The sequence below is a fragment of the Rhinichthys klamathensis genome, unplaced genomic scaffold (assembly GCF_029890125.1).
Source record: "Rhinichthys klamathensis goyatoka isolate OS25496 unplaced genomic scaffold, OSU_Roscu_1.1 h1tg000069l_1, whole genome shotgun sequence".
Classification (NCBI taxonomy): Eukaryota; Metazoa; Chordata; class Actinopteri; order Cypriniformes; family Leuciscidae; genus Rhinichthys; species Rhinichthys klamathensis.
Window position 1 is genome coordinate 1536768 of NW_026606612.1, and position 17387 is coordinate 1554154.

The window sequence follows — 17387 nt, forward strand, 5'->3', positions numbered from 1 at the left end:
CAAATGATGCAGCAACTACAACTATGTATGACACCACAACAACTATTGGTGCAACAACAACAACTTTTGCATCCACAAGTAACCCTCCAACATCCTCAACTATGGCACCGACATCGACAACTGATGCAGAAACAACAACTATGTCTGACACAAAAACAACTGTTGGTGCAACAACTTTGGCATCAACAAGTAACCCTCCCACATCCTCAATTGCAGCACCAACATCATCAACTGATGCAACAACTACAACTATGTATGACACCACAACAACTGTTGGTGCAACAACAACAACAACAACTTTGGCATCCACAAGTAACCCTCCAACATCCTCAACTGTAGCACCAACGTCGACCACTGATGCAGTAACCACGTCTATGTCTGACACAACAACAACTGTTGGTGCAACAATAACAACAACTTTGGCATCCACAAGTACCCTTCCAACATCCTCAACTGTAGCACCAACATCATCACCTGAAGCAGCAAATACAACTCTGTATGACACCACAACAACTGTCGGTGCAACAACAACAACAACAACTTTGGCATCCACAAGTAACCCTCCAATATCCTCAACTGTAGCACCAACGTCGACAACTGATGCAGGACCAACCTCTATGTCTGACACCACAACAACTATTGGTGCAACAATAACAACAACTTTGGCATCCACAAGTACCCTTCCAACATCCTCAACTGTAGCACCAACATCATCAACTGATGCAACAACTAAATTTATGTATGACACCACAACAACTCTTGGTGCAACAACAACAACAACTTTGGCATCCACAAGTAACCCTCCGACATCCTCAACTGTGGCACCAACATCATCACCTGAAGCAGCAACTACAACTATGTATGACACCACAACTACTGTCGGTGCAACAACAACAACAACAACAACTTTGGCATCCACAAGTAACCCTCCAACATCCTCAACTGTAGCACCAACGTCGACAACTGATGCAGGAACAACCTCTATTTCTGACACCACAACAACTGTTGGTGCAACAATAACAACAACTTTGGCATCCACAAGTAACCCTCCGACATCCTCAACTGTGGCACCGACATCGACAACTGATGCAGGAACAACAACTATGTCTGACACAACAACAACTGTTGGTGCAACAACAACAACAACAACTTTGGCATCCACAAGTAACCCTCCAGCATCCTCAACTGTAGCACCAACGTCGACAACTGATGAAGTAACCACGTCTATGTCTGAAACAACAACAACAACTGTTGGTGCAACAACAACAACAACTTTGGCATCCACAAGTAACCCTACAACATCCTCAACTGTAGTACCAAAATCATCAAATGATGCAGCAACTACAACTATGTATGACACCACAACAACTGTTGGTGCAACAACAACAACTTTGGCATCCACAAGTAACCCTCCAACATCCTCAACTGTGGCACCGACATCGGCAACTGATGCAGGAACAACAACTATGTCTGACACAAAAACAACTGTTGGTGCAACAACAACTTTGGCATCCACAAGTAACCCTCCAACATCCTCAACTGCAGCACCAACATCCTCAACTGATGCAACAACTACAACTATGTATGACACCACAACAACTGTTGGTGCAACAACAACAACTTTGGCATTCACAAGTAACCCTCTGACATCCTCAACTGTGGCACCAACATCGACAACTGATGCAGGAACAACAACTATGTCTGACACAACAACAACTGTTGGTGCAACAACAACAACAACAACTTTGGCATCCACAAGTAACCCGCCAACATCCTCAACTGTAGCACCAACATCGACAACTGATGCAGTAACCACGTCTATGTCTGACACAACAACAACTGTTGGTGCAACAACAACAACATTGGCTGCAACAAGCAGCCCTCAAACATATTCAACTTTATCACCAACTTTGACAACTGATGCAGGAACCACGTCTATGTCTGACACCACAACAACTGTTGGTGCAACAACAACAACTTTGGCATCCACAAGTACCCTTCCAACATCATCAACTGTAGCACCAACATCATCAACTGATGCAGCAACTACAACTATGTATGACACCACAACAACTGTTGGTGCAACAACAATAACTTTGGCATCCACAAGTAACCCTCCAACATCCTCAACTGTAGGACCAATGTCGACAACTGATGCAGGAACAACAACTATGTCTGACACAACAACAACTGTTGGTGCAACAACAACAACTTTGGCATCCACAAGTAACCCTCTAACATCCTCAACTGTAGCACCAACGTCGACCACTGATGCAGTAACCACGTCTATGTCTGACACAACAACAACTGTTGATGCAACAATAACAACAACTTTGGCATCCACAAGTACCCTTCCAACATCCTCAACTGTAGCACCAACATCATCAAATGATGCAGCAACTACAACTATGTATGACACCACAACAACTGTCGGTGCAACAACAACAACAACTTTGGCATCCACAAGTACCCTTCAAACATCCTCAACTGTACTACCAACATCATCAAATGATGCAGCAACTACAACTATGTATGACACCACTACAACTGTTGGTGCAACAACAACAACAACAACTTGGGCATCCACAAGTAACCCTCCGACATCCTCAACTGTGGCACCGACATCAACAACTGATGCAGGAACAACAACTATGTCTGACACAAAAACAACTGTTGGTGCAACAACAACTTTGGCATCCACAAGTAACCCTCCAACATCCTCAACTGAAGCACCAACATCGACAACTGATGCAGTAACCACGTCTATGTCTGACACAACAACAACAACTTTTGGTGCAACAACAACAACAACTTTGGCATCCACAAGTAACCCTCCAACATCCTCAACTGTAGCACCAACGTCGACAACTGATGCAGGAACAACCTCTATGTCTGACACCACAACAACTGTTGGTGCAACAATAACAACAACTTTGGCATCCACAAGTAACCCTCCGACATCCTCAACTGTGGCACCGACATCGACAACTGATGCAGGAACAACAACTATGTCTGACACAACAACAACTGTTGGTGCAACAACAACAACAACAACTTTGGCATCCACAAGTAACCCTCCAGCATCCTCAACTGTAGCACCAACGTCGACAACTGATGAAGTAACCACGTCTATGTCTGAAACAACAACAACAACTGTTGGTGCAACAACAACAACAACTTTGGCATCCACAAGTAACCCTACAACATCCTCAACTGTAGTACCAAAATCATCAAATGATGCAGCAACTACAACTATGTATGACACCACAACAACTGTTGGTGCAACAACAACAACTTTGGCATCCACAAGTAACCCTCCAACATCCTCAACTGTGGCACCGACATCGGCAACTGATGCAGGAACAACAACTATGTCTGACACAAAAACAACTGTTGGTGCAACAACAACTTTGGCATCCACAAGTAACCCTCCAACATCCTCAACTGCAGCACCAACATCCTCAACTGATGCAACAACTACAACTATGTATGACACCACAACAACTGTTGGTGCAACAACAACAACTTTGGCATTCACAAGTAACCCTCTGACATCCTCAACTGTGGCACCAACATCGACAACTGATGCAGGAACAACAACTATGTCTGACACAACAACAACTGTTGGTGCAACAACAACAACTTTGGCATCCACAAGTAACCCGCCAACATCCTCAACTGTAGCACCAACATCGACAACTGATGCAGTAACCACGTCTATGTCTGACACAACAACAACTGTTGGTGCAACAACAACAACATTGGCTGCAACAAGCAGCCCTCAAACATATTCAACTTTATCACCAACTTTGACAACTGATGCAGGAACCACGTCTATGTCTGACACCACAACAACTGTTGGTGCAACAACAACAACTTTGGCATCCACAAGTACCCTTCCAACATCATCAACTGTAGCACCAACATCATCAACTGATGCAGCAACTACAACTATGTATGACACCACAACAACTGTTGGTGCAACAACAACAACTTTGGCATCCACAAGTAACCCTCCAACATCCTCAACTGTAGGACCAATGTCGACAACTGATGCAGGAACAACAACTATGTCTGACACAACAACAACTGTTGGTGCAACAACAACAACTTTGGCATCCACAAGTAACCCTCTAACATCCTCAACTGTAGCACCAACATCATCAAATGATGCAGCAACTACAACTATGTATGACACCACAACAACTGTCGGTGCAACAACAACAACAACTTTGGCATCCACAAGTACCCTTCAAACATCCTCAACTGTACTACCAACATCATCAAATGATGCAGCAACTACAACTATGTATGACACCACTACAACTGTTGGTGCAACAACAACAACAACTTGGGCATCCACAAGTAACCCTCCGACATCCTCAACTGTGGCACCGACATCAACAACTGATGCAGGAACAACAACTATGTCTGACACAAAAACAACTGTTGGTGCAACAACAACTTTGGCATCCACAAGTAACCCTCCAACATCCTCAACTGAAGCACCAACATCGACAACTGATGCAGTAACCACGTCTATGTCTGACACAACAACAACAACTTTTGGTGCAACAACAACAACAACTTTGGCATCCACAAGTAACCCTCCAACATCCTCAACTGTAGCACCAACGTCGACAACTGATGCAGGAACAACCTCTATGTCTGACACCACAACAACTATTGGTGCAACAACAACAACAACTTTGGCATCCACAAGTACCCTTCCAACATCCTCAACTGTAGCACCAACATCATCAACTAATGCAACAACTACATTTATGTATGACACCACAACAACTGTTGGTGCAACAACAACAACAACTTTGGCATCCACAAGTAACCCTCCGACATCCTCAACTGAGGCACCGACATCGACAACTGATGCAGGAAAAACAACTATGTCTGACACAAAAACAACTGTTGGTGCAACAACAACTTTGGCATCCACAAGTAACCCTCCGACATCCTCAACTGTGGCACCGACATCGACAACTGATGCAGGAACAACAACTATGTCTGACACAAAAACAACTGTTGGTGCAACAACAAATTTGGCACCCACAAGTAACCCTCCAACATCCTCAACTGTAGCACCAACATCGACAACTGATGCAGTAACCACGTCTATGTCTGACACAACAACAACAACTGTTGGTGCAACAACAACAACTTTGGCATCCACAAGTACCCTTCCAACATCCTCAACTGTAGTACCAACATCACAAAATGATGCAGCAACTACAACTATGTATGACACCACAACAAATGTTGGTGAAACAACAACAACTTTGGCATCCACAAGTAACCCTCCAACATACTCAACTGTGGCACCGACATCGACAACTGATGCAGAAACAACAACTCTGTCTGACACAAAAACAACTGTTGGTGCAACAACAACAACTTTGGCATCCACAAGTAACCCTCCGACATCCTCAACTGTAGCACCAACATCATCAACTGATGCAACAACAACAACTATGTATGACACCACAACAACTGTTGGTGCAACAACAACAACTTTGGCATCCACAAGTAACCCTCCGACATCCTCAACTGTGGCACCAACATCGAAAACTGATGCAGGAACAACAACTATGTCTGACACAGCAACAACTGTTGTTGCAACACCAACAACATTGGCTACAACAAGCAGCCCTCAAACATATTCAACTTTATCACCAACTTTGACAACTGATGCAGGAACCACGTCTATGTCTGACACCACAACAACTGTTGGTGCAACAACAACAACTTTGGCATCCACAAGTAACCCTCTAACATCCTCAACTGTAGCACCAACGTCGACCACTGATGCAGTAACCACGTCTATGTCTGACACAACAACAACTGTTGGTGCAACAATAACAACAACTTTGGCATCCACAAGTACCCTTCCAACATCCTCAACTGTAGCACCAACATCATCACCTGAAGCAGCAACTACAACTATGTATGACACCACAACAACTGTCGGTGAAACAACAACAACAACAACAACTTTGGCATCCACAAGTAACCCTCCAACATCCTCAACTGTAGCACCAACGTCGACAACTGATGCAGGAACAACCTCTATGTCTGACACCACAACAACTATTGGTGCAACAATAACAACAACTTTGGCATCCACAAGTACCCTTCCAACATCCTCAACTGTAGCACCAACATCATCAACTGATGCAACAACTACAACTATGTATGACACCACAACAACTGTTGGTGCAACAACAACTTTGGCATCCACAAGTAAACCTCCAACATCCTCAACTGTAGCACCAACGTCATCAACTGATGCAACAACTACAACAATGTCTGACACAAAAACAACTGTTGGTGCAACAACAACTTTGGCATCCACAAGTAACCCTCCAACATCCTCAACTGTAGCACCAACGTCGACAACTGATGCAGTAACCACGTCTATGTCTGACACAACAACAACAACTTTGGCATCCACAAGTAACCCTACAACATCCTCAACTGTAGTACCAACATCATCAAATGATGCAGCAACTACAACTATGTATGACACCACAACAACTGTTGGTGCAACAACAACAACTTTGGCATCCACAAGTAACCCTCCAACATCCTCAACTGTGGCACCGACATCCGCAACTGATACAGGAACAACAACTATGTCTGACACAAAAACAACTGTTGGTGCAACAACAACTTTGGCATCCACAAGTAAACCTCCAACATCCTCAACTGTAGCACCAACATCCTCAACTGATGCAACAACTACAACTATGTATGACACCACAACAACTGTTGGTGCAACAACAACAACAACTTTGGCATCCACAAGTAACCCTCTGACATCCTCAACTGTGGCACCAACATCGACAACTGATGCAGGAACAACAACTATGTCTGACACAACAACAACTGTTGGTGCAACAACAACAACAACAACAACAACTTTGGCATCCACAAGTAACCCTCCAACATCCTCAACTGTAGCACCAACATCGACAACTGATGCAGTAACCACGTCTATGTCTGACACAACAACAACTGTTGGTGCAACAACAACAATATTGGCTACAACAAGCAGCCCTCAAACATATTCAACTTTATCACCAACTTTGACAACTGATGCAGGAACCAAGTCTATGTCTGACACCACAACAACTGTTGGTGCAACAACAACAACTTTGGCATCCACAAGTACCCTTCCAACATCATCAACTGTAGCACCAACATCATCAACTGATGCAGGAACAAAAAAAACTGTTGGTGCAACAACAACTTTGGCATCCACAAGTAACCCTCCAACATCCTCAACTGAAGCACCAACATCATCACCTGAAGCAGCAACTACAACTATGTATGACACCACAACAACTGTCGGTGCAACAACAACAACAACAACAACAACTTTGGCATCCACAAGTACCCTTCAAACATCCTCAACTGTAGTACCAACATCATCAAATGATGCAGCAACTACAACTATGTATGACACCACAACAACTGTTGGTGCAACAACACCAACAACTTTGGCATCCACAAGGAACCCTCCGACATCCTCAACTGAAGCACCAACGTCGACAACTGATGCAGGAACAACAACTATGTCTGACACAAAAACAACTGTTGGTGCAACAACAACTTTGGCATCCACAAGTAACCCTCCAACATCCTCAACTGAAGCACCAACGTCGACAACTGATGCAGTAACCACGTCTATGTCTGACACAACAACAAAAACTGTTGGTGCAACAACAACAACAACTTTGGCATCCACAAGTAACCCTACAACATCCTCAACTGTAGCACCAACGTCGACAACTGATGCAGGAACAACAACTATGTCTGACACAACAACAACTGTTGGTGCAACAACAACAACAACAACAACTTTGGCATCCACAAGTACCCTTCCAACATCCTCAATTGTAGTACCAACATCATCAAATGATGCAGCAAATACAACTATGTATGACACCACAACAACTGTTGGTGCAACAACAACAACTTTGGCATCCACAAGTAACCCTCCAACATCCTTAACTGTGGCACCGACATCGACAACTGATGCAGGAACAACAACTATGTCTGACACAAAAACAACTGTTGGTACAACAACAACTTTGGCATCCACAAGTAACCCTCCAACATCATCAACTGTAGCACCAACATCATCAACTGATGCAACAACTACAACTATGCATGACACCACAAAAACTGTTGGTGCAACAACAACAACTTTGGGATCGACAAGTAACCCTCTGACATCCTCAACTGTGGCACCAACATCGACAACTGATGCAGGAACAACAACTATGTCTGACACAACAACAACTGTTGGTGCAACAACAACAACAACAACTTTGGCATCCACAAGTAACCCTCCAACATCCTCAACTGTAGCACCAACATCGACAACTGATGCAGTAACCACGTCTATGTCTGACACAACAACAACTGTTGGTGCAACAACAACAACATTGGCTACAACAAGCAGCCCTCAAACATATTCAACTTTATCACCAACTTTGACAACTGATGCAGGAACCACGTCTATGTCTGACAACACAACAACTGTTGGTGCAACAACAACAACTTTGGCATCCACAAGTAACCCTCTAACATCCTCAACTGTAGCACCAACGTCGACCACTGATGCAGTAACCACGTCTATGTCTGACACAACAACAACTGTTGGTGCAACAATAACAACTTTGGCATCCACAAGTACCCTTCCAACATCCTCAACTGTAGCACCAACATCATCACCTGAAGCAGCAACTACAACTATGTATGACACCACAACAACTGTCGGTGCAACAACAACAACAACAACAACAACAACAACAACAACAACTTTGGCATCCACAAGTAACCCTCCAACATCCTCAACTGTAGCACCAACGTCGACAACTGATGCAGGAACAACCTCTATGTCTGACACCACAACAACTATTGGTGCAACAATAACAACAACTTTGGCATCCACAAGTACCCTTCCAACATCCTCAACTGTAGCGCCAACATCATCAACTGATGCAACAACTACAACTATGTATGACACCACAACAACTGTTGGTGCAACAACAACAACAACTTTGGCATCCACAAGTAACCCTCCGACATCCTCAACTGTGGCACCGACATCGACAACTGATGCAGGAACAACAACTATGTCTGACACAAAAACAACTGTTGGTGCAACAACAAATTTGGCACCCACAAGTAACCCTCCAACATCCTCAACTGTAGCACCAACGTCGACAACTGATGCAGTAACAACGTCTATGTCTGACACAACAACAACAACTGTTGGTGCAACAACAACAACAACTTTGGCATCCACAAGTACCCTTCCAACATCCTTAACTGTAGTACCAACATCATCAAATGATGCAGCAACTACAACTATGCATGACACCACAACAACTGTTGGTGCAACAACAACAACTTTGGCATCCACAAGTAACCCTCCAACATCCTCAACTGTAGCACCAACGTCGACAACTGATGCAGTAACCACGTCTATGTCTGACACAACAACAACTGTTGGTGCAACAACAACAAAAACTTTGGCATCCACAAGTAACCCTACAACATCCTCAACTGTAGCACCAACGTCGACAACTGATGCAGGAACCACGTCTATGTCTGACACAACAACAACAACTGTTGGTGCAACAACAACAACAACAAATTTGGCACCCACAAGTAACCCTCCAACATCCTCAACTGTAGCACCAACGTCGACAACTGATGCAGTAACCACGTCTATGTCTGACACAACAACAACAACTGTTGGTGCAACAACAACAACAACTTTGGCATCCACAAGTACCCTTCCAACATCCTTAACTGTAGTACCAACATCATCAAATGATGCAGCAACTACAACTATGCATGACACCACAACAACTGTTGGTGCAACAACAACAACTTTGGCATCCACAAGTAACCCTCCAACATCCTCAACTGTAGCACCAACGTCGACAACTGATGCAGTAACCACGTCTATGTCTGACACAACAACAACTGTTGGTGCAACAACAACAACAACTTTGGCATCCACAAGTAACCCTACAACATCCTCAACTGTAGCACCAACGTCGACAACTGATGCAGGAACCACGTCTATGTCTGACACAACAACAACAACTGTTGGTGCAACAACAACAACAACAACTTTGGCATGCACAAGTACCCTTCCAACATCCTCAACTGTAGTACCAACATCATCAAACGATGCAGCAACTACAACTATGTATGACACCACAACAACTGTTGGTGCAACAACAACAACTTTGGCATCCACAAGTAACCCTCTAATATCCTCAACTGTGGCACCGACATCGACAACTGATGCAGGAACAACAACTATGTCTGACACAAAAACAACTGTTGGTGCAACAACAACTTTGGCATCCACAAGTAACCCTCCAACATCCTCAACTGTAGCACCAACGTCGACAACTGATGCAGTAACCACGTCTATGTCTGACACAACAACAACTGTTGGTGCTACAACAACAACAACTTTGGCATCCACAAGTGACCCTACAACATCCTCAACTGTAGCACCAACGTCGACAACTGATGCAGGGACAACAACTATGTCTGACACAACAACAACTGTTGGTGCAACAACAACAACAACAACAACAACAACTTTGGCATCCACAAGTACCCTTCCAACATCCTCAACTGTAGTACCAACATCATCAAATGATGCAGCAACTACAACTATGTATGACACCACAACAACTGTTGGTGTAACAACAACAACTTTGGCATCCACAAGTAGCCCTCCAACATCCTCAACTGTAGCACCAACGTCGAAAACTGATGCAGGAACCACGTCTATGTCTGACACAACAACAACTGTTGGTGCAACAACAACAACAACATTGGCATCCACAAGGAACCCTACAACATCCTCAACTGTAGCACCAACGTCGACAACTGATGCAGTAACCACGTCTATGTCTGACACAACAACAACTGTTGGTGCAACAACAACAACAACTTTGGCATCCACAAGTACCCTTCCAACATCGTCAACTGTAGTACCAACATCATCAAATGATGCAGCAACTACAACTATGTATGACACCACAACAACTGTTGGTGCAACAACAACAACTTTGGAATCCCCAAGTAACCCTACAACATCCTCAACTGTAGCACCAACGTCGACAACTGATGCAGGAACAACAACTATGTCTGACACAACAACAAGTGTTGGTGCAACAACAACAACAACTTTGGCATCCACAAGGAACCCTACAACATCCTCAACTGTAGCACCAACGTCGACAACTGATGCAGTAACCACGTCTATGTCTGACACAACAATAACTGTTGGTACAACAACAACAACAACTTTGGCATCCACAAGTAGCCCTACAACATCCTCAACTGAAGCACCAACGTCGACAACTGATGCAGGAATAACAACTATTTCTGACACAACAACAAATGTTGGTGTAACAACAACAACAACAACTTTGGCATCCACAAGTAACCCTCCAACATCCTCAACTGTAGCACCAACGTCGACAACTGATGCTGGAACAACAACTATGTCTGACACAACAACAACTGTTGGTGCAACAACAACAACAACTTTGGCATCCACAAGTAACCTTCCAACATCCTCAACTGTAGCACCAACGTCGACAACTGATGCAGGAACCACGTCTATGTCTGAAACCACAACAACTGTTGGTGCAAAAATAACAACAACTTTGGCATCCACAAGTACCCTTCCAACATCCTCAACTGTAGCACCAACATCATCAAATGATGCAGCAACTTTAACTATGTATGACACCACAACAACTGTTGGTGCAACAACAACAACTTTGGCATCCACAAGTAACCCTCCAACATCCTCAACTGTAGCACCAACGTCGACAACTGATGCAGGAACCACGTCTATGTCTGACACCACAGCAACTGTTGGTGCAACAACAACAACAACATTGGCATCCACAAGTAACCCTACAACATCCTCAAGTGTAGCACCAACGTCGACAACTGATGCAGCAACTATAACTATGTATGACACCACAACAACTGTTGGTGCAACAACAACAACTTTGGCATCCACAAGTACCCTTCCAACATCATCAACTGTAGCACCAACATCATCAACTGATGCAGCAACTACAACTATGTATGACACCACAACAACTGTCGGTACAACAACAACAACAACAGCTTTGGCATCCACAAGTAACCCTCCAACATCCTCAACTGTAGCACCAACGTCGACAACTGATGCAGGAACCACATCTATGTCTGACACCAAAACAACTGTTGGTGCAACAATAACAACAACTTTGGCATCCACAAGTACCCTTCCAACATCCTCAACTGTAGCACCAACATCATCAACTGATGCAGCAACTACAACTATGTATGACACCACAACAACTGTTGGTGCTACAACAACAACAACAACAACTTTGTCATCCACAAGTAACCCTCCAACATCCTCAACTGTAGCACCAAAGTCCACAACTGATGCAGGAACAACAATTATGTCTGACACAACAACAACTGTTGGTACAACATCAAAAACAACTTTGGCATCCACAAGTAACCCTCCAATATCCTCAACTGTAGCACCAACATCGACAACTGATGCAGGAACCAAGTCTATGTCTGACACAACAACAACTGTTGGTGCAACAACAACAAAAACTTTGGCATCCACAAGTAACCCTACAACATCCACAACTTTAGCACCAACGACGAAAACTGATGCTGGAACCACATCTATGTCTGACACCACAACAACTGTTGGTGCAACAATAACAACAACTTTGGCATCCACAGGTACCCTTCCAACATCATCAACTGTAGTACCAACATCATCAAATGATGCAGCAACTACAACTATATATGACACCACAACAACTGTCGGGATAACAACAACAACAACAACAACTTTGGAATCCACAAGTAACACTCCAACATCCTCAACTGTAGCACCAACAACGACAACTGTTGCAGGAACAACAACTATGTCTGACACAACAACAACTGGTGGTGCAACAACAACAACATTGGTTACAACAAGCAGCCCTCCAACATCCTCAACTGTAGCACCAACGTCGACAACTGATGCAGTAACCACGTCTATGTCGGACACCACAACAACTGTTGGTGCAACAATAACAAAACCTTTAGCATCCACAAGAATCCTTCCAACATCCTCAACTGTGGCACCAACGTCGAAAACTGATGCAGGAACAACAACTATGTCTGACACAACAACAACAACAACTGTTGGTGCAACAACAACAACAACAACTTTGGCATCCAAGGTTAACCCTCCGACATCCTCAACTGTGGCATCGACGTCGACAACTGATGCAGGAACAACAACTATGTCTGACACAACAACAACTGTTGGTGCGACAACAACAACAACTTTGGCATCTACAAGTAACCCTCCAACATCCTCAACTGTAGCACCAACGTCGACAACTGATGCAGTAACCACGTCTATGTCTGACACAACAAGAATTGTTGGTGCAACAACAACAACAACTTTGGCATCCACAAGTAACCCTACAACATCCTTAACTGTAGCACCAACATCATCAACTGATGCAGCACCTACAACTATGTATGACACAACAACAACTGTCGGTGCAACAACAACAACAACAACTTTGGAATCCACAAGTAACCCTCAAACATCCTCAACTGTAGCACCAACATTGACAACTGATGCAGGAACCACAACTATGTCTGACACCACAACGACTGTTGGTGAAACAACAACAACAGTGGCTACAGCAAGCAGCCCTCAAACATCTTCAATTTTATCACCAACTTTGACAACTGATGCAGGAACCACGTCTATGTCTGACAACACAAGAACTGTTAGTGCAACAATAACAACAACTTTGGCATCCACAAGTAACCCTCCAACATCCGCAACTGTAGCACCAACGTCGACAACTGATGCAGGAACAACAACTATGTCTGACACAACAACAACTGTTGGTGCAACAACAACTTTGGCATCCACAAGTTACCCTCCGACTTTCTCAACTGTAGCACCGACGTCGACAACTGATGCAGGAACAACAACTATGTCTGACACAAAAACAACTGTTGGTGCAACAACAACAACAGCAACTTTGGCATCCACAAGTAACCCTACAACATCCTCAACTGTAGCATCAACGTCGACAACTGATGCAGGAACAACAACAACTATATCTGACACAACAACAACTGTTGGTGCAACAACAACAACTTTGGCATCCACAAGTAACCCTCCAACATCCTCAACTGTAGCACCAACGTCGACAACTGATGCAGGAACAATAACTATGTCTGACACAACAACATCTGTTGGTGCAACAACAACAACAACAACAACTTTGGCATCCGCAAGTAACCCTCCAACATCCTCAACTGTAGCACCAACGTCGACAACTGATGCAGGAACAATAACTATGTCTGACACAACAACATCTGTTGGTGCAACAACAACAACAACTTTGGCATCCACTAGTAACCCTCCTACATTCTCAACTGTAGCACCAACGTCGACAACTGATGCAGCAACCACGTCTATGTCTGACACAACAACAACTGCTGGTGCAACAACAACAACAACTTTGGCATCCACTAGTAACCCTCCAACATCCTCAACTATAGCACCAACGTCGACAACTGATGCAGTAACAACGTCTATGTCTGACACAACAACAACAACTGTTGGTGCAACAACAACAACTTTGGCATCCACAAGTAACCATACAACATCCTCAACTGTAGCACCAACGTCGACAACTGATGCAGGAATCACGTCTATGTCTTACACAACAACAACTGTTGGTGCAACAACAACAACAACTTTGGCATCCACAAGTACCCTTCCAACATCCTCAACTGTAGCACCAATGTTGACAACTGATGCAGGAACAACAACTATGTCTGACACAACAACAACTGTTGGTGCGACAACAACAACAACTTTGGCATCCACAATTAACCCTACAACATCCTCAACTGTAGCACCAATGTCGACAACTGATGCAGGAACCACATCTATGTCTGATACCACAACAACTGTTGGTGCAACAATAACAGCAAGTTTAACATCCACAAGTACCCTTCCAACATCCTCAACTGTAGCACCAACATCATCAACTGATGCAGGAACCACAACTATGTCTGACACCACAACAACTGTTGGTGCAACAACAACAACAACTTTGGCATCCACAAGTAACCCTACAAAATCCTCAACTGTAGCACCAACGTTCACAACTGATGCAGGAAACACATCTATGTCTGATACCACAACAACTGTTGGTGCAACAATAAAAGCAAGTTTGGCATCCACAAGTACCCTTCCAACATCCTCAACTGATGCAGGAACCACAACTATGTCTGACACCACAACAACTGTCGGTGCAACAACAACAACAACATCTTTGGAATCCACAAGTAACCCTCCAACATCCTCAACTGTAGCACCAACAACGACAACTGCTGCAGCAACAACAACTTTGTCTGACACAACAACAACTGTTGGTGCAACAACAACAACAACTTTGGCAAACACAAGTAACCCTCCAACATCCTCAACTGAAGCACCAACGTTGACAACTGATGCAGTAACCACATCTATGTCTGACACAACAACAACAAAAACTTTGGCATTCACAAGTAACCCTACAACATCCTCAACTGTAGCACCAAGGTCGACAACTGATGCAGGAACAACAACTATATCTGACACAGCAACAACTGTTGGTGCAACAACAACAACTTTGGCATCCACAAGTAACCCTACAACATCCTCAACTGTAGCACCAACGTCGAAAACTGATGCAGAAACCATATCTTTGTCTGACACAACAACAACTGTTGGTGCAACAACTACAACAACTTTGGCATCCACAAGTAACCCTCTGACATCCTCAACTGTGGCACCGACGTCGACAACTGATGCAGGAACAATAACTATGTCTGACACAAAAACAACTGTTGGTGCAACAACAACAACAACTTTGGCCTCCACAAGTAACCCTCCAACATCCTCAACTGTAGTACCAACGTCGACAACTGATGCAGGAACAACAACTATGTCTGACACAACAACAACTGTTAGTGCAACAACAACAACAACAACAACAACAACAACTTTGGCATCCACCAGTAACCCTACAACATCCTCAACTGTTGCACCAACGTCGAAAACCGATGCAGAAACCACATCTTTGTCTGACACTACAACAACTGTTGGTGCAACAACAACTTTGGAATCCACAAGTAACCCTCCAACATCCTCAACTGTAGCACCAACGTCGACACCTGATGCAGTAATCACGTCTATTTCTGACACAACAACAACTGTTGGTGCAACAATAACAAAAACTTTGGCATCCACAAGTACCCTTCCAACATTCTCAACTGTAGCACCATCATCATCAACTGATGCACCATCATCATCAACTGATGCAACAACTACAACTATGTATGAAACCACAACAACTGTTGGTGCAACAACTACAACAACTTTGGCATCCACAAGTAACCCTCTGACATCCTCAACTGTGGCACCGACGTCGACAACTGATGCAGGAACAATAACTATGTCTGACACAAAAACAACTGTTGGTGCAACAATAACAGCAAGTTTGGCATCCACAAGTACCCTTCCAACATCCTCAACTGATGCAGGAACCACAACTATGTCTGACACCACAACAACTGTCGGTGCAACAACAACAACAACATCTTTGGAATCCACAAGTAACCCTCCAACATCCTCAACTGTAGCACCAACAACGACAACTGCTGCAGCAACAACAACTTTGTCTGACACAACAACAACTGTTGGTGGAACAACAACAACTTTGGAATCCACAAGTAACCCTACAACATCCTCAACTTTCTCACCAACGTCGAAAACTGATGCAGGAACCAAATCTATGTCTGACACCACAACAACGATTGGTGCAACAATAACAACAAGTTTGGCATCCACAAGTACCCTTCCAACATCCTCAACTGTAGCACCAACATCATCAACTGATACAGGAACCACAACTATGTCTGACACCACAACAACTGTTGGTGCAACAACAACCACAACAACAACATCTTTGGAATCCACAAGTAACCCTCCAACATCCTCAACTGTAAACCCAACAATGACAACTGATGCAGGAACAACAACTATGTCTGACACAACAACAACTATTGGTGCAACAACAACAACATTGGTTACAACAAGCAGCCCTCCAACATCCTCAACTGTAGCACCAACGTGGACAACTGATGCAGTAACCAAGTCTATGTCTGACACAACAACAACTGTTGGTGCAACAATAACAAAACATTTGGCATCCACAAGTATCCTTCCA

At 43.9% G+C, this 17387-nt stretch overlaps 1 protein-coding gene across 1 annotated transcript; it reads left to right on the forward strand.

Annotated features, from left to right (window-relative positions):
• Positions 1-422: 422 nt before the first annotated feature.
• Positions 423-17302, forward strand: LOC130084910 (mucin-2-like; the record flags this gene model as incomplete). Its single annotated transcript, XM_056250436.1, has 9 exons — positions 423-882; positions 2854-3033; positions 3826-3974; positions 5787-5895; positions 5947-6923; positions 8740-8776; positions 11050-11346; positions 16942-17162; positions 17261-17302. Coding segments are annotated over 9 exons (2472 nt in total), but the record flags the coding sequence as incomplete, so codon positions are not given.
• Between the last annotated feature and the right edge of the window lie 85 nt (positions 17303-17387).